A 26,616-nucleotide genomic window follows, 5' to 3' on the forward strand; every position below is an offset into this window, starting at 1 on the left:
GACTCAGGGAGTGGGTTATGTTCGAAAGCCGCAAGAGGGTTACGGGGGCTCCCCACCGATCTGGCGTCCCTTCGGCAGGCCTTGTTGCTAAGTCCCAGGCTGCCCAAGGAGCGCGCACGGGTGTGCGCGTCCTGAAGGATTGCTTTTCGTTCCTCCGAAGCGTCCTCCCCGCTCAAGGGGTGGAGCTCTCGGAGAGACTCTTGTCGCTGAAAAGGACTTTTCGTTTTGAGGACGCTTCATGTCTATATCACCGCTTTCTTCAGAGGACGCGTATGACGCTTTTCCTCCTCAGAAGAGAGGTAGAGTCTCAACTGACGAGGACGCTGGGTTGCGCGCACAGGCATGTTCCCCTGAGATGCAGGTAGCTGTACCTGTGAGAAGGAAGGAGGCGTCCCCTCGCCCCTCGCCTTCTCGCAGGGTCAGTCCTGCCACTTCGTCGTCGTCACCTACGAAGAAAATCCTTTTGTCCCTTCAGGACCAGATTTCGTCTCTCATGGCTCAAAGGACTCGCCCAGCAGCAGTCGAGCCTAAGCGGAGAAAGGACGTCAGGCTGCCCGTCAAGAGGACGAAGCAGTAAGCTCCGTCTCTCTTCGTCTCGTTCGTCTCCTCTCCTCTCCGGATCGTCACCGTTCTCGTTCTCCGAGTAGATCTTACGCTCAGCAGGACGCTTTGCGCTTTCGACAGGACGCTTTTGAGGACGCTCGGAACAGGACGTTCTCCGTTCGAAGCAGGAACGCTTTTCGGCCACGAGGCAAGGACTCTTTTGAAAAAGCCAGGACGCTTTTGAAAAGCAGGACGCTCAGCAGGACGCTTGCCTTGCTAAGCAGGACGCTTTTGGCGTCTCTCGTCAGGAAGCTAGTGCTTCCTCTCGTAGGGACGTGTCTAATAGTAAGACAGTTCCCGTTGTTTCAAAGGACGCTCTACGTTCACAAGATGTCCATCCTTCAAAGGATTGTCGTAAGGGCGAGTCCGTGCCTGAAGCGGTAACTTCCAATCAGCGGAAGTCTTTGTTTAGACCTAAGCCTGCTGGACGTACGCCCTCTCCGGATGGACGTTCTCCAGTTCCTCTTAGAGAAGAAGGGGAACATAGTAGTCCAGCAAATTCAGTCGAAGAGGAACCTCCTGTAGCTTCGGCTGTCTCAGACTATAAGGTTCTTGTGTGGCTGTTACGTTCGTCCTTCGGGGATAAGTTTCAGCCGGCAGCCCCTAGGTCTCCTCCCTCTCAACTTTTGGTCTTCTAAGTCAGTCAAGACTCCTGAGTTTTGTTTGAGATGAAGACGTCGCTTTCAACCAAGAGGGCTTTCAAGAAGCTCCAAGATTTTATGTCTCGAAGGAAGGACCAGGGCAAGACCACTTTCGCCCTTCCTCCCTCTAGACTCTCCGGGAAAGGAGGCATTTGGTATGAAACCAAGGAGGACGTGGGGGTGAAGGTTCCTTCGTCCTCTCTTGGGGACTTCTCCAGTTTAGTAGACGCTCAGAGGAGGTCCCTCTTATCATCTGCAAAGGTATCCTGGACTCCTGTGGAGACGGACCACCACTTGAAAGGACTGCTGCGCACGTTGGGTGTCTTCAATTTCTTAGACTGGTGCTTGGGAGTTTTGGACCTTCAGTCTAGAAGCCCTGATTCTCTCAGTCTGGGGGAGCTGTCCAGTGTGTTGTCGTGTATGGACAAGGCCGTCAGGGATGGTTCTGAAGAGCTGGTTTCTCATTTTGGAACAGCTTTCCTGAAGAAAAGAGCTCTTCTATTTAATTTTACTGCTAAGTCGGTTTCTCCCGCTCAGAAAGCGGAATTGCTCTTTTCGCCTCTTTCGGACCATCTCTTCCCCCAGGCTATGGTGAAAGATCTTGCGACTAGTTTGCAGGAGAAGGCGACCCAGGACCTCTTGGCACAGTCTTCAAGGCGCCTAGCAGTTCCTTCTACATCTTCGTTCGTGAGACCCCCGAAGAAAGTCAAACTCTTTCGCGGGGCACCCCCCTCGAGAGCAGCTCCTCGAGGGAGAGGTTTTTCGAGAGGAAGAGCTTCATTTAATTTTAAGCCAAAATCTACAAATGAAGATCTTGTCCTTCAGACGCCACCCAGTCGGGGCCAGGCTGAAGTTCTTTGCGGAGGCAGAGAGGGGCGGACCCTTGGACTCTCAAGATCGTAGAGCAAGGGTACAAGATCCCCTTTTTACATCCTCCTCCTTTAACATCAACTCCCAGAGACCTCTCTCCGACTTATCAGGGAGAGAAGAAAAGTATCCCTTTTGATCTTTTAGACCCAGATGGTCGAAAAAAAAGCGGTGGAGCAATTCGTGGACCTGGGGTCACCGGGCTTCTACAACAGGATTTTCCTGGTGCCGAAAGCAGTCGTCGGGTTGGCGCCCAGTCCTGGATGTGAGCAGGCTCAATCTTTTTGTGGAGAAAAAAAACAAGTTCAAAATGGAGACGCCTCAGTCAGTGCTCGGAGCCTTGAGACCTGGCGACTGGATGGTGTCTCTGGACCTGCAGGACGCGTTACTTCACGTCCCCGTCCACCCTCTTTCAAGGAAGTACCTGAGATTCGTCTTAGGCAACAGGGTTTGGCAATTCAGAGCCCTTTGTTTCGGTCTCAGCTCGGCCCCGATGGTTTTTTACAGTTTATAATGAGGAATGTAGCGAGGTGGCTCCATTCTTCAGGGATCAGGATATCCCTCTACCTCGACGATTGGCTGATCAGATCGTCGTCGAGAAGAATATGTCTGGAGGACCTTCAATCAACGTTAGCCCTAGCAAAGTCCCTGGGCCTTTAGTCAACTCCGAAAAGTCACATCTGACCCCGACACAGTCCATCGTGTATCTGGGGATTCAGATGGATTCATGGCTTTTCGGGCGTTTTCCATCCCCAGGAACGTCAGCAGCTAGGCTTAGAGAAAGTCTCAAGCCTTCCTAGGGAGAGAAGCTTGCTCGGCGAGGGAATGGATGAGTCTGCTGGGCACCAATTTCCTCGCTGGAAAAGTTTGTCTCTTTGGGAAGACTGCACCTCAGGCCTCTTCAATTTTTCCTTGCGGAAGAATGGAAAGCCAAGGATGGACCTGAATGCGATCCTAAGGTATCTCAAAAACACAGTGAAAGACCACTTAAGATTGGTGGCTCGACCTCAGAAGTTGCCAGAGGGCTTATCCCTAAATCTTCTGAGCCCCGACCTAGTGTTGTTCCAGACGCTTCCAATTTCCGGTTGGGGAGCAACACTAGGAGGGGAGGAAGTGTCAGGCTCCTGGCGAGAGGGGAAACAGGTAGCTTGGCACATCAATGTAAAGGAACTGGCAGCGATCTCCTGTCGCTGCAGTTCTTCGAAGACAAAGTGTCAGGCAAGGTCATTCAAGTCAACTCGGACAGTACCACAGCCCAGCCCTTGCATATCTGAAGAATCAGGGAGGAACTCACTCTCCCCATCCCTTTTTCTCCTTGCAAGGGAAGTTCTGCTAATGGGCAGACGTAAGGCAGATCAAGATCCTGACGAGATTCGTGGCAGGGGTACAGAATGTCAGGGCGGACCTTCTCAGTCGTCGAAATCAAATTTCTGCCAACAGAGTGGACCTTGCACCAGGAAGTCTGTCAGGCGATTATGGAGACTGTGGGGACGTCCTCTAGTCGACCTGTCGCTACGGTCGAGGACGAAGAGGCTTCCTCTGTATTGCTCCCCGGTCCTGGATCCAGGAGCAATTGCGGGTGCATGCGTTGCTCTGGAGCTGGACAGACCTAGATCTTTACGCCTTTCCCCCATTCAAGATCATGGGGAAGTCATGAGGAAGTTCGCAGCTTCAGAAGGGACAAGGTTGACTCTGATTGCCCCTGATGTGGCCAGCAAGAGAGTGGTTCACAGAGGTCATGACTTTCCTTGTGGACTTCCCAGAACTTTGCCCTGGAGGAGAGATCTACTCAAACAGCCTCACTTCAAAAGGTATCACCAAAAACCTCTCCGCTTCTGGCTCTGGACTGCGTTCAGGACTATCGAAAAGTTGGCCAGAGCGAGAGAGGCTTTTCGAAAGCAGCTGCGAGAGCAATTGCTAATGCTAGAAGAGCCTCTTCAAAGAGCTGTCTACCAATCTAAGTGGGCCTCCTTCAGGGCATGGTGCAAAAAGGAAGGAATTTCCTCTTCACGACCTCTGTGAACCAGATAGCAGATTTCTTGCTCTATTTAAGAAATGTGCAGAAATTGGCAGTCCCTACAATAAGGGTTATAGGAGTATGTTGTCGGCCGTTTTCGACACAGAGGACTGGACCTCTCCGACAACAAGGATCTACACGATCTCTTAGGTCGTTCGAAACCTCCAAGATTCCACAGGCAAGACCACCCTCATGGAATCTCGATTGTGGTTCTGAAACATCTAATGTTAAGTCCCTTTGAGCCTCTCCACGAAGCTTCTCTACGGGACTTGACGAAGAAAGCAGCTTTTCCTAACTTCTCTGGCGACGGCGAAGAGAGTTAGTGAAATCCAAGCGTTCAGTAACCTAGTGGGCTTCAAGGGGGACAACGCTGTCTGCTCGTTGAGCCCGACTTTCTTGGCAAAAAATGAGAACCCTGTCTAATCCTTGGCCAAGAGCTTTGAGATCAAAGGTATTGTCGGGTCTCGTGGGTCAAGAACCAAGAGAGAGCCCTGTGCCCTGTCAGGGCTCTCAAGTTCTATGTTCATAGAACTAAAGAGATAAGAGGTCCCTCAGGTAATCTCTGGTGCTCGGTGAAAAGACCAGATTTGCCTTTGTCAAAGAATTGCTGTGGCTTTCTTTTTTGAGGGACGTCAGTAAAGAGGCTCATTTCATCTTGCCAGAAGACTGATTTGAGCTCTTTAAAGTGAAAGCTCACGAAGTTAGAGCCGTAGCTACTTCTCTGCCTTCCAAGGGAATATGTCTATCAAAAGATATCCTTGATAGCACCTTTTGGTTTTGGAGGAGCAATTCCGTATTCGCCTCACATTACCTCCGGGATGTGAGAACGATTACGAGAACTGTAGTTCTTTGGGGCCATACATTTCGGCAGACACAGTTTTGGCGGCTGAAGGTAGCTCTCTCCTCCTATCCCTTAGCTTAGTTTAGGTTAGTTTTTATTGTGTGTTTTTGGTTGATGGTGAGATCTTCTGTGGAAATCTCCCATTCTTTAGTTTAACTGTCAGGGGTCTTTTGGTTAGTTGGTCAGGTGGTGGTTGGTTGCTGTGTTACTCCCATATGTTTGGCTCGATGGTCTTGTCACGTTGAGGTCATGTCCCCGTTGACAGAGCATCCAGAGTGCACCAGCTCTACAGGTCTACACCTGGCTGGCAACTCTGATAAAAGCAGAAGCAGGCTTAAGTGACATGTAATCACAGAGTCTACTTTGCTAACAGGTAAGGAACCAAGAAGTGCAATCATTTACTAATTGAAGTTTCCTAAAAAAAATACCTATTCTGTCTCTTCCCACCATCCGAAGGTGGGATTCAGCTATATAATATCTGACAGGTAAAGTTTCATGAAAAACAAAATGTTATTGTTATAATACAATTAAGTTTGTTCATACTACCTGGCAGATATAATATAATTAGAGTGCCCCACCTCCTCCCTCAGGAGACAAGGGTCATGAATAAAATATGAATAGAAAATGGGAATGGTTCCTGATATCCGCCTCCCAGCGGCGGGGAATGGGGTACCAACACCTGGCCGCCCACTGCGTGGTGCCCGCGAGTTTTGAAAATTCTGTCGGACGTCAGAAAATACAGCTATATATATATCTGCCAGGTAAGTATGAACAAACTTAATTGTATTATAACAATAACATTTTTAAGTCAATTAATTCTTTCTTATTGACAAGATTGATTTTGTGTTAAATGTACCAAATATTTTAATAGAATTCTTCATACGCAAACAAACCTTCAGTCTTAACAATAGGATAGGATCATTTCTAGCGCCTAGCTGGATCCGGATAAATCGCATGAAAGCAAAGAATCTTGTGAGATTGGCAACGTGTGCATATATCAGGTGAAGAGCGGTCAAGGACCACGCACCCACACCACAGCGTCAGTCTTAACCCCCTGGACAAGAGTTGTGGTTGACCTCTCTTGACCTTTACCCGGTCATTGCCCGTTTTTACTAGTGTTTCTGTGTGTGTGTGTGTGTATGTATGCTTTCATTATGGCTTCTTCTGCTCCTTCTTGGCCCTTGTCAATTTGTGTGCCCTGGAACTCCAGGTTTCCCGTATTCTCGTTTTTTTGACTTTGTCAATGACGGATCCTCACATCACTTGTAGTAGGTACCGTTCTTATGTTTGTACAACAATAAATCCCTGCATGGAATGGTGTGTGGGGCCTAGAGAGCAGTTGAAGTTATTTTATAGTAGGAGGGAACATCGTAGAGTATTTACTCATCCTTCATGGGAGGGATTTTCTTCTCTTCCCAATGCTTTGTCTCATGCCGCTGTCACACCCCATGCTAGTGTTGTGCCTTTGTCCCCTCCCTTTTCTTCCATCGATTCATCATTGGAAGTATCAAGAGGCCCTCAGGTTGATTTACGTGATGTCACCCCCTCTTCCTCGGGAGTTAATTTGATTCCCGAGATGGAGGAGGCTTTCTCATTAGTTTCATACATTCAACTTACCTGTCAGATATATACATAGCTATCGACTCCGTCGTCCCTGACAGAAATTCGAATTTCGCGGCACCACGCTAACAGGTAGGTCAGGTGATTCTACCGGCCTGCCGCTGGGTGGCAGGACTAGGAACCATTTTTCCCGCTTTCTAATCAGATTCTCTCGTCGATGGGAATGTAAAAACAATATGTTTACTTTTTTCCCTCCTGATTTGATTTTTCGTTGTTTCATCGCCATCGATCTTCTGGGCCGACTTTTTTTACAGGGGAAGGAAGTACTGGATCGTGGTTCGGCATACGCTTTTAATAACTTTTTAATAACTTTTAATGAATTAACTTCGAAGTTTTCGAAGAATAGAGGATGTGTAACTACCGAAGTTTTCGGTAGACAATTACATAGTTTGCAAGAAAGGGAAATATAAATATTTATTCATTGATAAAGTGTAATAAATGTTAGAATTTGATTGAGGAAAACAAGGTAACTTCCTATTTGAGGAAGTCAGAAAAACATAGAACTAGATATGCTTTCTTTAGAAGCTTTAATAGCTCTCGTTCTGACGAGCAGTTAGAATATTAACAGTACTAGTAGTGTAGTTTCCTCATCACCTTCTTACTTCACAGAAACTACAAATTCATTTGCAATTTGAAGATAAAGGAATGTAGCTCAAGATACGAGCTATTATAAGGTAAGAAGTGATTATAGTGTTCCCCATTGCAATAGAGGGTGCGTCTGATCGGCTCTTTAAACTTCCAGGCTCCTTCCCTTCCTTTGGGCAAGGATAGGGAAGCTTCTGCAACGAGAAAACTCATCAACATGTAGGAGGAGAACTCATTAGCAACGGAAGTATTCAATAAGGATCCTCCTCGGAGGAAGACTTGTCTCTCGGACTTTTAGATTTCCTATCGTCTACTGGATGTAGCGGACTAAAATCACCTCCCCTTGCCGGAAAGGCCAAAAGCTCAAAGTGAAAGAATTTCTTCCACCCTTCTCCAGTCTCCTGATAAATGATGGTGGATCTTCAGGACTTTCGGACAATGTAGCGCCAGTCAGGCGCCAAATGCCAAACAGGCGTGAAGAAGCCAGAGAAAGACAGTCAATATGAACACTGTCATTGTCTGATAAGGAGAAGAGCGGGCCTCCAACCTGGCGCAGTGTGCTAGAGGCGAACAAATCGGGGAAAAGTGTCCGATGTGGACATCGCCAGTTTTCCTCGAGACTCTTAACAAGCTCGAAGCTCCAGCAAGTGGGGAGAAGTCAGCCACGCGCCAAGCGCGAGGCTCCAAACAGGCGCAAGGCACTGGCAAGGTGCGAGGCACCAGCCAGGCGCGAGGCGCCAGGCAAACAGGATGCGCCAGCCAGGGCGAGGCGCCAAGCAGGCGCGAGGCGTCAGCCAGGCGCGAGGCGCCAGCCAGGCGCAAGCCAGGCGCTAGGCTTCATCCAGATGAGATCCAGTTCAAAGAAAGTCCTAGTCTTCTTTGAAACAATGGTGATCTCTAAAGCACTTCATAAGTGACTTGATGATACCTTCAAACAGCTGAGAATTTAAAAGCTCATGAAGTGCGAGCTTTTGCAAATTCTTGTTCTTTTCGTAACAATATGTCAGGAAGACATATTAGCTTTAACATATGAGAGATGCAACTATGTGTTGACTGCTCATTACACGAAGGACTTCAAGTTAACCTACGAGAGATCCTTCTCTCTTGGTTTATACGTATCAGCGGATACGTTGCTGGGATAAGGAGCCGACATTGATCCTTTAATAATGAGTTGAATTTATTTTAACTTAGTGGTTTTTTTTTTGAGGTTTGAAAGGAGTTTGGGGGATAACTCTTTTTCAATTCTAGCGCGAAACCCTCATGTTAGGAACAGGTTGTGTCGGGATCGGTGTTGCGCTCCTTAGTGATGCCAATAGGCATAGGCATATTGTCATATAAGCGGATTAGCACCCATTGACAAATGCCAATTAGGCTCGACCGAGTAAGTGGATAAGACCCCATCGGTAGACCCACAAGAACTCTTGGCCACAGATCACTATCTTGCTAAGGCTCTTGAGACGAAGCAGACTCCTATGCAATAGCTAGGAAGTCGACCCTTCGTCTAGAAACACAGAGGAACCAAGGTCTATAAATACCTACAACATATGTTGTTTACCTGTCTAGTCAGGAGTTAGCTGTCTCTTGCCCTCCACCAAAGGGTGTCAATCAGCTATGTATATATCTGACAGGTAAGTTGAATGTATGAAAATGATATTGTTATGATACAATAAAGTTTCATACATACTTACCTGGCAGATATATACGATTGAAGACCCACCCAGCCTCCCCGCAGGAGACAGGTGGAAGAGAGAATCTGATTAGAAAATGGGAATGGTTCCTAGTCCTGCCACCCAGCGGCAGGCCGGTAGATCACCTGACCTACCTGTAGCGTGTGCCGCGAAATTCGAATTTCTGTCGGGGACGGCGGAGTCGATAGCTATGTATATATCTGCCAGGTAAGTATGTATGAAACTTTATTGTATCATAACAATATCATTTTTATCAATTTCAGATTCGGAGGCGTCTAAAATGGCGGCGCTTTGGGTGATGCTTGGGCTACGGGGTCCACCCTCCTTGGAGGGTTTGCTAACGCACATCTTTGATGCTTGCTAACCCCCTTTTCACACTGTCCAGGCCCTCCCCCCTCCTCTTGGCTTCGTCTTTGTTGGTAGCCGAGGTCAGCCATATTGTATTGCTCTGCCAGTGACGATTGCCGCTTCTTCGAGTCAGAGGAAAGGCGTGGCGTCAGCCACGCTAGTGACGTCACGGGATCAGTCATTTTGTATCCCTCTGCCAGTGGCGTTTGCTTCTTGTTCGGATTAAGGGGAAGCCGTGACGTCATCACTGCTTATCACGTCACTTCCATCGATGACATCACTCCCAGTTGTCTCCGCTGTGTTGCCTCACTTGTCTGTGTTGTCATCGTTTGCTGCTGTGATGTCATCTCTGCCATCCAGTTCGCTGCATCTCCCTTCAATGTTGTCAGCCCCTTCTCTTGCTGATCCATCTGAGGCTTTATGTCAGGTGGTTCTTAGAGATTGGCCTCTGTTTTAGAAGATAGGTTTGCTGCCATATTGGCTGGGAAGACCGGAAGCAAGCGTGTTGCGTCGCCCCTGCCTCCTGCGAAGGGATTGTGTAAGGAGCCAGTGCTGTCTTTCTCTCCTTCTCCCCCATCTCCGCCGTGTTGGCGTATCAAGCGTTGGAAGGCTAAGGACTTTGCCCTTTCTTCGTCTGTGAGTGAGAAGCAGCACACCCGTGTTCCTGAGAGTGTTGGTGTTACTGAGAGTTTTAGTGTTTCTTCCCCTGTGCGATCTGCAGTGGCTGCTTCGTCCTCTGCATCGAGTCGTGAGTGTGTTGCAACTTCCCATGTTCGTGCACGTAGCAGGTGCTTCCATTTCTCCTTCTCCAGGGCCTATCCGTCGCTGTAAGAATCTCAAGGCTCCTGTCAAGAGGTCAAAAGTTGTGAGCGTGGCGTTAGTGCAGGAAGAGTGTTTGCCTGTCCCTCTCCCTGGTACTTCCTGGGGTTCGACTCCTAGGGATTCTCATTCTATTTTTAGTGTTTGAGACTCCTCATCTACGCACGTACACTTAACCCCCCGAAGCGCCTCAGTGGCGTGGTTGGTATGGTGTTTGCTTCCCTCCTTGGTGGTCACGGGTTCGATTCATGGCCATTCCATTTAGGAGTGAGAGATGTGTATTTCTGGTGATAGAAGTTCACTCTCAACATGGTTCGGAAGTCATGTATAGCCGTTGGTCCCGTTGCTGAATAACCACCGGTTCTAGGCAACGTAAAAACACCATGCAAACAACAAACAAACAATCTTAACCCCCACTGTCGCGCGTTCAGCTATAGCGTTTTGTGGCTGTCGCGTAAATTTGAAAAGCTCCCCCATTTCTTATCGCGCACTAAATCAACAGCTATCGTGTGCCTTGTGAAATCAATGAGTCCACAGTAAGAGGCATTTACCAGAAGCGTGAGCATATCAAGAATCATGTGATGCCGTCAGCCTCTGAAGGAGGCCTTGCGTATCCGTAATTTGGTGCTCAAAAAGGTAAATGAAGATGTCTAATTTTAATTTTATAACCTTGATACCTTTTATTTTACAGTGCTGATTTGTTGAATTATATTGAATACACCAACTGATTTGTTGATTATGTTGAACCAATTTTGTTAAAAAAGGTAAAAATGGTGAAGATAAAATGAGAAATAGGAGGAGAATTTGTGGTCAGGGAGCCAATTAGAATTTTTCCTGTAAGTTCTTCAGTTCTGCTATAGCATTTTCCACTCTAGCGCGTCCATAGTGGCACCAAGTAGATTGGGGGGGGTGGTTTAAGTGTACGTGTGTCCGCCCTGCATGTGCTCGTACGCAGCCATGTTCGAGAGTCATCTGTTGGGAGAGTGTGTAGTGATGTCCCTAGTGTTTTGGTTGGTTTGTCACAGGAGTTGGGGCTTGGATCCAGCCCTGACAGATTAGTTAGTGTTTCGGGCTGTTTGGCTGCTGGTTCTTCTGTTAATTTACATGAGGAAGGTGCTTTAGATAAGCCAGCACATCCTTCTTATCGTCGGTCTCCGTTGCCAGAGCAGGAGTGAGACACACTAGAGATTTTCTTTTCCTTTACAGAAGTTGTCAATCTCATTCGTGGGTTAAAAAATTTGGAGAGTAGGACTCAGGCTCGGTCGTCTTTCACTCCTTCCTGCTTGGATGCCTTGCTGGGAGCTACGCAGGATCCCAAGTCATCCTTTCAGTTTCCCTTGTCGGGACATGTCCAGTCACTCTTACATAAGGTTAACGCCTCTGTTTCAGATCGGGATGGATCACTTTGCTTTAGGGCTTCTGCCAAGTTGCCCCACCCACCTCTCATGAAGCATAGGAAGTACTATGCTACAGACTCAGCATACTTGATGTTACATCATCTTAACCCAGACGTCATTAGTCTGAAGCCAGGAATGACTTTGGAGCAGGTGAGGTTGGTGGCTCTGTCCTTGTCTCTGTAGGAAGCCTCAGCTTTGGAGTCTATGGCAGCCTCCATGTTGCAGACGGTTTCTTGGCTGGACTTCTGGTCGGATGTCATTGCCAAGATAGCTTCTAACAGGTTCCCATTGGGGTTGGTGAGTGCTTCCTCTCTTGCCAGTTTGTTGCAGTCTGGAGGCAAGGCGTTCTCGTATCTTGCTCACCTCAGTGTTAATTTATGGGCTAACCTTCTCCTGATTAGAAGAGATGCGGCTTTATCCAGAATGGAAAGATCAGTTGACCCCAAGTCCTTGTGGGCATTGAGGAATGGGGATCTTTTGGAATCACAATTTCTGTTCCCTCGGACCAAGCTGGAAGATGAGATAGACTGGCGCCGGGCTGATACCAAGGACAGATTAGTGCACCAGGCTGTGTCTAAGTCAGAGTTTTGTCCTTGGAGATGTCCTGCTCCTCCTCCTCCCCCTGCCCAGCAGCAGTCATGAAGTTCATCGCCTGGTAGGCCGTCAAGGAGAAGGTTTTGGCAGGGCCTCCCTGTTTGTCCCAGCCTAGGTCAGAGGACCAACGTCCCTTTCACTCCAGTTCCTTTAAGCCAAGAAGGGGCCCCATGGGCAGAGGTAAAGGGGGTCGTTGATAGGTTAGGCGCCTTTCCTTCTCCTGTGCCACGGATGGGGGAGTCCCTGGCAGGCCAGTGGGCTAAGTGGCAGTTATGGGGTGGAGAAGTGGGTAGTAGATGTCCCTCGGGTGGGGTATCTACTGCCATTCGACTTCTCTCCCCCACTCTCGGACAAGCCTCTGCTCAGGAGGGTGTATCCTCCAGATTCTCTGAAGTTCTTGGCTTTCCAGGAGGAAGGGCAGAAGATGCTGGACAAGGTTGCGATAGAGAAAGTGATAAGTCTATCTCCGGGGTTTTACAGTCACTTCTTCTTGGTGCCCAAGGCGTCGGGAGGTTGGAGGCCTGTGATCAACTCATCCACCTTGAATCACTTCATCAGGAAGACAAGGTTCAAGATGGAGACCCTGCGTTCAGTGTTGTCAGCTGTGAGGGAAGGTGATTTCATGCTGTTGATAGATTTGATGTACGCATACTTCCAGATCCTTATTTATCCTCTGTGGCCGCAGGCGGAATGGTTTCCAGATCTGCTGTCGTTGTTGTTGGAGGTTCCTAAGGAAATTCCCCCTTGGTGGCATCTCCTGCGTCAGCTGCATGCAGAAAGGTTCCACCAGTCAGTAGAATCCCTGTCTCTTCACGGTTGTAGGTTATCAAGTACTACTATCACCTCCGAGCGAGAGGCTTTTCTCAGAGAACAGCTGGGCATATGTCCAGCAGTCTCAGAAAGTTGACCTCCACAGTATACCAAGGCAAATGTGCAATTTACTGTAATTGGTGTCTTAAATGGGCTTTGTCTCCACTTGGAACCTCTAGTCAGCATATAGCAGACTTTTTGACCTTCCTCAGAGATGAGAAACATTTTTCCATTTCTGCCATTAGAGGCTACAGGGCAGCCCTGAGTTTAGTGTTACATCTTAGAGGTATCGACTTCTCACCCTGGGAACTTTCCTTGCTAGTGAAGGGGTTTGAGCAATCGAGTTTTCTTAGGGAGCTCAAGCCTCCGACGAGGGATATTTCCTTGGTTCTGAGAAGTTTCACTATGGTTCCATATGAGCCTTTGTGTCGCTCATCTGACAGGGACTTGACACTCAAGACAGTTTTTCTCCTGGCCTTGGCATCTTTGAAGAGAGTTTGAGAGCAGCATGGCCTGTGGTATGGTGTGAAGCACACCAGGGGTTGGGGGTCACTGTCCTTCGAATTTGTCCCGGAATTCGTGGCTAAGACCCAGAATCCCTCTGTGCATGATAATAGATTCACTTAATTTTCCATTTCATCAGTAAATGACTTTGTGAGGGGTGATGCTCAAGAGGTTTTATTGTGTCCTGTCAGGGCCCTGTGTTGCTATCTTAAAAGGACACGGCACCTCAGACCAGGCTGCCGCAGATTTTTTGTTAGCATGGGATGCACAAAGAAAGAGGTGTCTAAGAATACCATCTCTTTTTGGATACGGGAAGCCATCAGACAGGCATATTTGACTCTTGATGATTCTGCCACCACGTCTGCGCAGGCTAGAGCACGTGACGTTAAGGGTATTAGTCCCTGTCTGGCTTTCAAAAAGAACTTGGCTGTACATAGAGTGCTGAGCGCTGGTACTTGGTTATGCCAGTCCACATTCACCTCTTTTTGTCTAATGGATGTTGGCCACAAATCTATGGGCACGTTTTCCCTGGGTCCTGTGGTGGCTGCCCAACAGATTGTGTAACTCATCATTGCCCTTAGCAGGGCACATTTGTACCTTACCTAAGCGCTGGTACTTGGTTACACCAGTCCACGTTCACCTCTCTCTATCTTGAGGATGTTGGCCACAGATCTATGGACACGTTTTCCCTGGGTCCTTTGGTGGCTGCCCAACAGATTGTGGAACTCATCATTGCCCTCAACAGGGCACATTTGTATCTTACCTAAGATGATTGTGTGTGGATGAGAGAATGAGTGAGTTGGCTGGTCTCTTTCTTTCTCTTTTACCTTTCCTTCTTCCTTTGGGCGGGTTGAGGAATAGACACGTCATTCGGTGGGCTGGTCTGGTACAGGTGAGGAAGGTAGCCATACTGATAGTTTGGTCGCTTGGTATGCAAATAACCAACCCTCTATTTGGTAGCATATGCTCCACTCCTTGGCAAGGGGGAGTAGAGAGTGGTAACAAACCCTGTTTTGTTGGTTTGTTATTGGACAGTCAGTTTCTCTTTAGTTCCCTATGTAATGATTCTCCCATATATCATTGTACGTCGCTCGGTGTCTGTGTGGTTAGATGTCAATGTATGTAGCTTCTCACGGGCATCAGTCCCTCTCTGGAAGTTATTTCTTCTGGAGCTGGATTGGTGGGTAGGCCCCCAGCCACTGGTTTAGGATGTCTGTACCTCCCTCCAAATATAAGTCTATCCTGTTAAGACTGAAGGTTTGTTCGCGTATGAACAAATGACAAATTTTCTAAGACAATTTGTATTTTTCATAGCTACAAACCTGAGGTATTAACATTGTACTGTCCACCTCTAGCCGCCCCTCTGTCTTGCTACGGCATCCTGAGTTGGGAAAGACTGATGCTGTGGCGTGGGTGCGTGGTCCTTGACCACTCATCACCTGATATATTCACATGTTGCCAGATCTCACACGATTCCTTGCTTTCATCTGCGATTTAACCGGATCCAGCTAGGCACTAGAAATTATCCTATCTTATTGTTAAGACCTCAGGTTTGTAGCTATGAAAATTACAAATCGTCTTTGAAAATTTGTAATTTTAAGATATTTAAGTTGATATATGAGGTTGGATTAATCTGACATACAGCAATTAATTAATTTCCACAACCAGACAGAGCAAGAGGAAGAAGAAACTTCAGCTAATAATGCCACTACTCCAAATACGACCACTACAGCATCTTCTGACTCTAAGGATGATGTGAAAACTGAGAAGAATGAGAAGGAGGAAGGAGAACAGGAAGCAGAGCAGGACGACCCAACTGGTTAGTAATGTGGGAGGATATGTGAAATTTGGTGTTTAATTTAACTTGTAGTTTGTTTAATAATGAAATTATAATTTTGTGTATGTGACTTACCCAGTAATTACATATAGCTGATAGTTTATAGTTTTTCACGTATGGCTGCCTAAATTCAAATTTTGCGGATAGTGCTTCAATTGCTCAGTGTATGCATACAGTGTTGCCCCCTAACGGCAACATTAGGAACGACGTAGTCAATCAGCTCATTCTGTTTTCTGCTGTGCTTCACTAAACATTGAGTGCTTACAGTAGCTTGTTCTTATTTTCCGGTTATACAGTAATACCCCAGACTTATGCTAGGTTAGGTTCCAGACCCCATTGCACAAGGGGAATTTTCACATAAGTTTGGCAGTCTCTAAAAATGCTATTAAATGCTTACTTCTCGATCTTGAACACTAAATATGACCTTAATCATGCTTCCAAAGTATTAAGCTAACTTTGTTCTGACACGTTACACAAAGCATCGGTCCTTTACATAAGGAATAACTTTCAGTGCCAGCTGGACCGGTCGTAAGATTTAATAACAAGGTAGTTAGGCAGTAACTGCTGGTCTGATGGTTGGGAGTCCCGCCCAACTGGATGTAAACATTCCACTCTGCTTTCGACCGCCGTCTGGTGCAGATGTGTGTTGACCTCTCTGCCCGCTTCTGTCGTGAGATCGTTGATGTTCTTTTTGGTTTTTAGCCGTTATTCTGTGTAATAGTGTGTACAGCTGTAAGTATTTCTTTTGTTTTTGGTATTGCAAGATGCAATCCCACGAATTGGATAAGCACTCGCATCCCCCATCCAACCGGAGAGTGTGCCCTGGGGTGGGGGGACGGAAGTGTGGTACGTTCTGATCCAGTGAATTGGTGGATCCTCATGCCCTTTGCACAAGGTGCCGAGGGCGTGAATGCAATCAAGTATTGACTTGTGATTGTTGTCTCTTGGTCGGAGGAGCAGTGGAGCGGTACGAGAAGAGGAAGAAGCAGCGTAAGTCTGCTCGAAATGGGACAACTCATCGCCGCCATCTCATCGCCAACCAACTCATCACCGCCAACTCATCTCCGGCCTAACTTATCCCCGGCCCAACTTATCTCCGGCCCAGCTCATCTCCAGCCCAACTTATACCCGGCCCAATTCATCACCGGTCCAACACACACATACACACACACACATACACACACACACATACACACACACACTGCAAGGCAGTGTAAATAAAAACGAAACAACAGTTACTCAATTACCAATCCTACTATTTGTAAACAAAAATACCGAACTATGAAATCAAAGTTTGTCAACAAAAACGTTAGTAATTCATATATTGATGTCTTAGCTGATGAATTATCCCCAGAGCATGTGCCAATCTTGAACTGGCTTGAAGACAATTACGTATATAGGTCTGTTAAACAGACGTGGAAATAGCAGACGTGCACCACTCTTTCCATTGGAAATGTGGAATTTGTATTTTTGAACTTTGAATCATGAAGATAAAACAAACAACCATGCAGAAGGAGCGAACAGAAGATTACAAATGGAATTAGGAATGGAACATCCTACACTCTGGAAATTCATAAATGCACTTAAAAAAGTTCAGAAAGGTAGAGATTTTTATTTGGAATCACTTATAGCAGGCAGTTCACCACCCGCCAAATTAAAAAAGTACAGGGATACTGATTCCTGCATTCTTTGAATTGTCCAAAATTTTAATGAAAGGACTCCCATTGAATATTTAAGAGGCATTTCTCATAACATAAAATACATTTTTTTTTCTATATTTTCATGGTTTTTTTGTCTTTAATTATATGGTGTTAATTTATTTTTAGTGTCATGAAAGAGTCATAGTATACTTGATTCTGAATAAAGGTGTTTTTAATATTTACTGAATTTCATTAATCACTGCCGGGAATGAGTTGGGCCAGGGATGAGTTGGGCCGGGGATGAGTAGGCGGCGATGAGCTGGCGGCGATGAGTTGGCGGTGATGAGATGTACTACATTCAAGTCAGCCAAGGTGTCGTCGGAAAGCTCTCCCTCGACACCTCTGGTGACGGACATGTCGTCTTCTTTCCTCCCCCCTCGTCAGCTCCCTCGTATGGCTCCTCTCCTTAGGGGGACATGTCTCTCTCCACCTCTTCACTCGATCTGTCGAGTGCAGAGTAGGGAGGGAGACATCCTGACCTTGAGTTGTACTCGGGGTCTTCTTTCTGGTCGGAGGGGGATCTTTCTCCCATTGAGCGAACAGGAACCTCCCCCCCCCCATTAACCTGACTGTTCCTTCCTCAGGTGTGTCTGCCTCTGCGGGTGGGGATCTGCAGCAGGTGTGGTGTTCACTGAGTCTTCCCGGCACTCTGAGTATCCAGGGACTCCTTCTCCATCTGGCTGCTAGTAGGTGGGTAGGAGCATCAGGTCTTCCTCACCTGTCCCTTCAACCTCCTTGGGATATACCAGGAGGAGCGAAGCGAACAGGAGTGACCATGAGGAGTGCGCTCCTTACATTCCAGCCACGAGAGCCTATGATCCTGGTTCGGTTTTGGGACCGGACAGGTCATACGCTCAAGTGGTTAGAGGAGACCACGGGGGGTCTGGCGAGGTTCTTCCTCCTGAAGGAAAAGTGTCTCGGGAGGGACTCGGGCTGGATGGATCTGTCAGTCCATCGTCTCAGGACGCAATCACCACCCGAGATACAGAGGTCTTTTGCAGAGGTCATTGTGCTGATCCGTCAGCGCAATGACCTCCGGGAAGGATCGGTGGTTGCCCCCTCTGACTGTCCATGTAGGTTAGAGTCGTTCTGGAGACCTAAGAAGGAACCCAGAGTGTCTGTAGAACTACCCCGGTATTCCTTGGGTGATGGAGTGCTGAACCAGGTGGACGCTCTTGTCTCCGGACAAGAGGCTTCACTCAGAGCCAGCAGGTCGTACAAGCTGCTTCCCCCTCCTAAGCCTCATCAGCGGCGTTTCAATGTGCCTTCGACAGACCCGTGCCGACCAAGCATGTTGATCCGGAGTTAGCTTGCCTAACTCCGGGAATGCCTCTTCAGCACCTGCTGTCAGAGAACCTCTGGTTCTTGCAGCAAGAGGCATTGGCCTTGGAATCCCACTGCCATGGCAGCTTTCCAGCTTGTCTCTTGGCTGGATCTGTGGTCCCTCACAGTATCCAGAGTCGCAGCCTCCTCGGGAGCTATAGTTTCTGGGGAAGATCAATGTTCGGGAGACTCTGTCAGTCTGGAGGTAGGGCCATTTCCTACCTCGCCCACCAGATGGCCAACCTGGTTTTGAGGAGGAGGGACGCAGTCCTGATTCGCATAACCAGGGCGGGCTGTCACGAGGTAATGTTGGGTCTGAGGAACGGACTGTTGCTGGGTTCCTCCTCTCTCTTCTCCAGAAAGATGGTGGACGCTGCGGTGGAAAAGCGTAGAGCCGAGGACAGCGATCGCTTAGTACACCAGGCAGTTGCGAAGACTTCTGGGCTGTCTCACTCAACTGCGGCTAAGCCTCGGAGCTTAGCTAGTGCTTACTCCGCTCCTAAGACGTCAGTACCATCGAGGGTAGCGTGAGGAAAGACCCAGCCTTCCTCTTTCGCTTCGAGAGGTGAGTGTCAGCCCTCCTCTCGAGCCTCCTCCTCTCGTGGGAAAGGGGCCAAGCGGAAGGGGAAGAGAGGGAAACGCTAGGGACAGCATTCCCCCTCACCTGCTGCCGGAAGAGGGGAGTGCCTGGCGAGCCATTGGGCAACTTGGCATTGTTACTACGGAGCCGAGACTTGGGTAGTGGATGTCCTTCGGGAGGGATATCTACTTCCCTTCGAGTCGAGGTCACGCCTCATTTCACACCAGTCCATCTTCGAACATACATTCCCGGTTCTGCCTGGGATGTAGCACTGACTCAAGAAGTGCAGACCATGCTGAGCAAAGGAGCTGTGGAAATCGTGCGAGATCAGTCACCGGGGTTCTACAGCCGACTTTTCCTGGTGGAGAAGTCTACGAGGGACTGGAGACTGGTGATAGATCTCTCTCTCCTTTGAACCGATTCGTTTGCCAGACTCGGTTCACGATGGAAACGGCATGCTCAGTGCTTGAGTCTATCGGAGAACGATTTCCTGGTTTTGGTGGACCTGAAGGATGCGTATTTCCAAATACCTAACCATCAGTCCTCCAGGAACTATCTTCGCTTTATCCTCGACGGGACGGCGTACCAATTCAGGGCACTTTGTTTTGGTCTCTCAACCGCCCCACAGGTGTTCACGTGAGTGTTTACTCTGGTGTCGGCTTGGGCCCATTCGGTTGGGATACGTCTGATGAGGTATCTCAACGATTGGCTGGTCCTGGTGAGCTCTCACTCACAGTTGCTACAGGGCAGAGATCACCTCCTCAAATTCTGCCGCGATTTGGTGATCGTGGTAAATTTCGAGAAGTCAGATCTAAAGCCCAAGCAGAGTGTAAAGTACCTGGACATGCTGATCGACACGGTAGCAGCACAAGTCTTCCCTGCAGACTCGTGGATCAGCAGGTTCAGGGAAGCAGCTCGTCTGTTTCTGTCACGACAGGAACAGCCAGCTCAGCAGTGGCAGGTCGAGACTGGTCACCTGTCACCTGTCGTCACTAGCAAAGTTAGTCCCTCACAGGTGTCACCTGTGGTCTCGGCAATGGAGACTAAAGGAGTGCTGGTCACAGGTGCGGGATCCACAATCCTTCCTGGTTCCTAATGGAGGAAGTGGGGGAGGATTTAGCCAGGTGGCTAGACGACATGAACCTCTTAACCCTTAAAAATCTTCTCCCGTATACTGGCGGCGTTAGCAAGTGAGCGCCGAAGCGGAAATTTTTTTTTTTTTAAGTCACAGCACGCTTAGTTTTCAAGATTAAGAGTTCATTTTTGGCTCCTTTTTTTGTCATTGCCTACTTCATGCAACCATCAGAAATGAAAAAAAATATCATTATCATATATAAATATTGGGATATATGACAGTGCCAAAAAAAAATTTCATATTTAATTGTATACAAATCGCACTGTGAGCAAAACGGTTAAAGCTAACGAGTTAATTTTTTTTCGTTGTATTGTACACTAAATTGCGATCAATTTGGTTTATAACACATTGTAAAACAATCAAGGCAACACAGAGAAAATATTATCACAAAATGATGCATGAATTCGTAATGCGCGGACATAAAAGAAAGCAGTTTTATTAAAAAATTTACCACAAATCGAAATGTTGTGCTAGAGACTTCCCGTTTGTTGCAAAATGAAGGTAATTGATTGAATATTACTAAACTATAAGTGTTGTAGCTTACAATTGCAGTTTTCGACCATTTCAGTCGAGTTAAAGTTGACCGAAGGACGAATTTTTTCTATTTATCTTTATTTATATGAAAATATTTCAAAACTGATAAAAACTACAACCATGGGTTGTTTATTTTTTTATTCTACATGAAATTGAGCACATTTTCATATATAAAACTTTATGTAACAGCTAATTTAAAATGGCGCAAACATTACGACAATCGGAGAAAATAATTTATGATTTTTTCGGAAGAGTTACCGCACGGACGTAAGGAAAAAGTTTATTTCATAAATTCGCCATAAATCGAAATATTGTGCTAGAGACTTCCAATTTGTTGCAAAATAAAGGTAAATGATTGAATATTACTAGAATGTAATAGTTTTCGCTTACAATTGCATTTTTTTACCATTTCGGTCGAGTCAAAGTTGACCGAAGGTTGATATTTTGGCACTTATTGTTATTTATATGAAAATATTTCAAAACTGATAAATGCTACAACCATGGGTTGTTTTTTGTTGTATTCTACATAAAATTGTGCACATTTCCATATATAAAACTTTATGTAACGGCTAATTTAAAATGGTGCAAACATTATGACATTGGACGAAAAAATGTATGATTTTTTTCGGAAGAGTTACCGCGCTGACATAAATAAAAAGTTTTTTTTCATAAATTCACCATTTCCAATTTGTTGCAAAATGAAGGTAAATGATTGAATATTACTATAATATAAGTGTTTTAGCTTACAATTGGGTTTTTTGACCATTTTGGTAGATTCAAAGTTGACGGAAGGTTGAAATTTTGGCACTTATCTTTATTTATATGAAAATATTTCAAAACTGATAAAAGCTACAACCATGGGTTGTTTTTTGTTGTATTCTACATGAAATTACACGCATTTTCATAAATAATACTCCATGTAACGGCTAATATAAAATGGTGCAAAAATTATGTCAAAGTGACGAAATAATTTCTGAGATGTGTCGCTGATGCTTTTTAGTGCGAGAAGAAAGAAATTCGCGCTTGGGTGCCTGGGTAACGATTGTAAACAAAACAACGCCTTGATCCGTGAACTCCCAGCATCCCCCAAGGCGCGTGATTCAAAAGTTTTTGTAGGCCTATAACTATTTTTCCGCGAATTTGTAAAAAACCTTTTTTCGTCGACATACCATACGTCCAATCAGCACCCGACAGACAATTTTCGTCGACGTTTAATACGTCCAATTGGCGTTAAAGGGTTAATTGGAGTGCTGCTTTGCACTCCCCCTCCAGAGATGCTTCTTTTCTCAGATGCATCCACCGAGGGTTGTGGTGCACACATGGAAGAGTTGCTGGTTGCAGGAGTGTGGAACCGACATGACAAGCACCTTCACATCAACGTCCTGGAACTCAAGGCAGCATTTCTCGCGCTCCAAGAATTCAGGGAACAGCTGATGGGACACTCGGTAACACCATGGTAGTGGCATACGTCAACAAACGGGGTCCTAGTGTCCCTCCCGTTACACCAGTTGACGATGCAGGTGCACGAGTGAGCTGTAGCTCACTCGGTAGAGCTGTCAGCCAGATACATTCCAGGCAAGAGGAATGTAGTGGCAGACAAGCTCAGCTGCCAGAATCAGGTAATTGGGACAGAATGGTCTCTACACCCAGATATGGCGGAAAGGCTGTTCGACCTGTGGAGGCATCCAGTAGTGGATCTGTTCGCCACCTGGCACAACAGAAAACTTCAGGTTTTTTTCTGTTGTGCCAGACCCATGGGCGGCTGCAGAGGACACGTTCCAACATCCGTGGGACAACCTCATAGTGTATGCTTTTCTCCCCGTTCTGTCTGATTTACAAAATGATCAGCAGGGTGCTGGTCACCAGCAATCTTCGGATGATTCTGGTGGCTGCCAAATGGCCTCTGTCCGTTTGGTATCTGGACCGGCTGGCTCTTCTCTCGGAGGCACAGCGAGAGATTCCCTATGCCACTACTTGCTGTGTCAACTGCATGTAGAATGGTAACACCAGGCAGTACATTCCCTGGGTCTTCACGGCTGGCGTTATTCACCATCTCATGCGAGCAAGAGACTTTTCTTGCTGAGCAGCAACAGAGATGGCTGGATACCTCAGACAGTCCTCAACAGCAGTATACCAGGGAAAGTGGTCCGTCTTCTGTGGTTGGTGTCGTAGAGCCACTCTTTAGCAGGTAGTGGATTTCCTGATCTTCCTTCGCCGAGAGAAGCTCATCTCTGTTTCAGCAGTTAAAGGATACAGAGCCGCCCTGGCTCTAGTCCTTAAGCTGCGAGGAGTTGATATTTCCTCCTCCATGGAAATATCTCTCCTGATGAGGAGCTTCGAGAGGTCTTGCCCACCCAGGGAACTTAGGCCCCCTGAGTGGGATATGACTCTTGTCTTAAGGAGTTTGACTTGTAGACCCTACGAGCCTCTCTGGGAGTCGTCAGACGGGGATCTGACCCTCAAGACTGTGTTTCTGCTGGCCCTGGTACTGGCAAAGAGAGTAGGAGAACTTCATGGTCTTTCCTTCAATGTCAAACACTCAAGGGGATGGGGATCAGTTACGCTCGATTTCGTCTTGGATTTCGTAGCAAAGACTGAGAACCCTTTGGTCCCTGACGCCAGGTTCAAGTGCTTCACGATCCCCTCCCTAGAGGACTTTATTGGTAATGATACGAAAGAGATGCTACTTTGTCCTGTTAGAGTGCTACAGCGGTTTCTGAAGAAAACTCGACACTTCAGGCCTGAGTTTCGATGCCTCTTCATTAGCACCTGGGTGACCAGGAAAGAAGTGTCCAAGAACACTGTTTCTTTCTGGCTTCGTTAGATGATCAGGAAAGCATACAACTCCGAGAGGAGTGCTGACACCAGTACCTTTTTTCCGAGAGCCCATGAAGTTAAGAGGTATTGGTCCAACCCTTGCATTCTGCAAGAACTTGTCAGTTGCACAGGTACTGAAGGCAGGGGTGTGATCCATCCAGACCACCTTCACCTCCTTCTACCTTCAGGATATTGCCCATAGGTCCTTGGACACTTTTTCCTTGTGACCCGTGGTGGCTGCTCAACAAGTTGTGTAGCTTACCCAGCTCCTTTAAGAGGACAAGGTTGCATCTCGTCCTGTTTCCACAGTTTTAAGGCTGTTAGGGATTCCTGTTAATCATTTGATCACATCCCAGATCTGTTAAAATTTATCATTTGTTTCCTCCATTTTTTCTGATTTTTCCATTTTTCTGAGAAGGATTTTTGCTGTTTGGAAGGGATCTTGTGCCGTATGGTACACTACAAGTAGGCTTAGATCAGCAGGCCCCTTTGGAGGCATATTGTAAAGGTCATCAGAGTAAATTTCCACTGAGCAGGTTTTTTGTGGATTGCACCCGAAGAATGTTGTCTGGTATCAGGTCTCTGCATTTTGCATATGCAACATTAATTTCCTCATTGGAGAAGGCTGCACTGACAGATTCTATAGCAGAATCAATGACAGGACAGTTCGATTGATACTTTGTAAGTAGACAATTGTTCGCGAGTACAGAACGTGTGTGTGGGGCACTGGTGTTGGTAGGTGCCACAGTCACTTGCAGGACAGTTGGAGCTTGACATTTTTGTGGTAAAGGGAGGGCTAAGCACTAACACTAACACATACTCAGCACTCTTTTACCCATTTCCCAGGGCCAGTAGGCCTTGAGTAGCTGTAATTTGAAAGATTTCAAAGGCGCTGATTGTAGCAGAACATAGATTGATACATCTGCAATTACACAACACCATCCATTTTACATGCCAGTTATTACATAGAGATTCTATTAACCCATTGCCTTCTATAAGAGGTATAATCACCAAGGGCAAAAAACCCTTCTTTTTTGGTAAAAAAAACATTAGAGATCTCCACCATGTCCTCCCACACACACACACACACACACACACACACACACACACTCAATGATTCCTGATTCCTGTAGAACCCTAGTAGCCTCAAAGCGAAAGATTTTTAGACTTTTCCAGCTCTCTCAGTAGATGTCTTTCTTATCCCTCCATTAAGTAGAAATCGACTCAGACTACCGAATTCCATTCACTTCCACTAACTTCTGCATCTCACATATAACCGCTTAGAGATGCTCAACCATTGCCTCCCAGTAAGGGGGTTTTCAAAGGTATCATGGGTTGTACATTGTGTATATATAATCAAGTGGAAAACAACTGTGGCCTTGTATCAGAAGCAGTGGTTTGTGTATTGGTCTGGGTGCCATTCTAGAGGAATTTTCAGCACCTCCTGTACCCCTGTTGATATCAAAGTTTCTCTGCTTTCATAGTTATAGCAAGAGTTTTTTGTTGTCTACTTTCAAGGTTATCATTTCAGGCTTTCGTCGGTATTGCGTCATGCAATTATATCTGGCTGATGATCAGCACCTTAGGGCGTTGAGATCAGTTGAAATTGAAGCCCCTACAACTCAGTATCAGTTTCTCTCTGGAATTTAGACACAGGTCTAAACTTTATCTGCAAATCCTTTTGAGCCTCTAGAATTAGTTCAATTGAAGTATTTATTATTAAACTTTTATTTAGTAGTATCAGCAGTAAAAGAGTAAATTTATTGCAAGCACTCTCCTTAAGGCTGTTGTAAAGGGAATGCTATTTTATCTTTTTGCTTTAGAACTGACAAATGATATTAGGGATAAGTTTTTTTGAGAACTAAGAATTCAAATTTAACCTCTAGGTGGAGAAGAGGAAACATTTCTCTGTCCTGTTGGGCCAGGTAAAACTTACTTACATAGCTTAAGCCTGGAAGAGACAAAGTTATCCTTTTGTTTTGTGATTTCAGAACACCTAGAATGTTTTTATCAAAGGTTAAAACTGGAGTAGGCAAAGTTGACCTTTTGTTTTGTGGTTTTAGAAACCTAGAACATCTTTGTCAAAGTTTAAGCCTGGAGGAGGCAATTACCCTTTTGTCTTGTGGTTTAAGAGAACCTAGAATGACTTTGTCAAAGGTTAAGCTTGGAAGAGGCAAAGTTAACCTTTTGTTTTGTGCTTGTAGAAACCTATGACATCTTTGTCAAAGAACGCATGGTTTTCAGTGATGTAGTGATGCATTTGATTAGGCTAGTGCATGAGAACTAGCACCATACCTTTCACTTTATTGAAGGTAAACCTTAATAATGTGAGAGCTGTTACAAATTTATCTATTTTTATGACAATTGTTGCTTGAAGATGGGATTAATGGGAAAAAGCAGAAGTGCAATTTAGTTATTGTTGCTCTTTGCTGTTAAGTAGTGCAGAATTGTGTATGAAAACAACGAAGCCCTCAGCCCACTACTAGTAGCGAGACTTTCCCCGAACTGAGGAAAGATCAATTTTTTAGGCTCTTTGTTTTAATCTTGGGTTTTAATATTTTGGGGGACATGAAAATACATATATTTAGGAGCTTACCTATAGTATACAGTAAAGGTATTTATTTCTAGTAACTGTCGTTTTATAGGGCCTTTAGACCCAGCCACAAGGGTCCTCTCATGCCACTTTTGTTTCATTCTGGTTGAATTGAAGCAGTTTTCTCCATAAGGCTGCACTTCGCTGCACACACTTGTGAGAGCCTTACTCCCTGGATAGAATCCAACTTTTGGTAGCAGTAGGATCTAGAAAGGATTCCAAATCAGGTTAGAATGTTTTGGGTTTCATGCAAGAAACCTATAGCTCGATTGGCCAACTGGATTTTAGCTACACTACCCACCATGCTTGTCCCAACGAGGGTATCAGCTATCTGTAAAATTTATCCTAAGTAATGTAAATATTCTTAATAAGATATTATTTGGATACGCACTTAATGTTAAAGTAGACCCAGCCAGCCTCCTCAAAAAATGAGTGGGCTGTCAAGGAGAATTCTGATGAGCTAAAACATTCTAAACACACCTGGTGAAGAACAGGTGTACTAGACAGTCATCCAGACAGCCATTTGATCTTCTGTTTGAATGTATAAACCATGTTTAAGAGTAGGTAAGTATCCAGATAATAAATTTTATTATGAAAATTTATATTTGAGCCTTAAAGTTGTCACTGCTGCTTTTGCCTCTACAGGCAGTCCCTGGTTATTTGCAGGGTTCTGTTCTTGGTGGGGTGCTCATAAGTAAAAACTGCCATTAACCGAATCTCGGTGATTTATGGCACTCATGGCACCAAGTTTTGGTTAATGGCA

General features: G+C 46.2%; 1 protein-coding gene across 1 annotated transcript in view; it reads left to right on the forward strand.

The window, feature by feature from the left end:
- LOC135226955 (lysine-specific histone demethylase 1A-like) overlaps positions 1-26,616 on the forward strand; it is a gene marked incomplete in the record, with an annotated part of 193,084 nt that overhangs the window by 13,149 nt on the left and 153,319 nt on the right. The window contains 1 exon segment of the mRNA XM_064266638.1: positions 15,003-15,153. Coding sequence (XP_064122708.1) covers positions 15,003-15,153 — 151 coding nt within the window.

The sequence above is a fragment of the Macrobrachium nipponense genome, chromosome 15 (genome assembly GCF_015104395.2).
Source record: "Macrobrachium nipponense isolate FS-2020 chromosome 15, ASM1510439v2, whole genome shotgun sequence".
Classification (NCBI taxonomy): Eukaryota; Metazoa; Arthropoda; class Malacostraca; order Decapoda; family Palaemonidae; genus Macrobrachium; species Macrobrachium nipponense.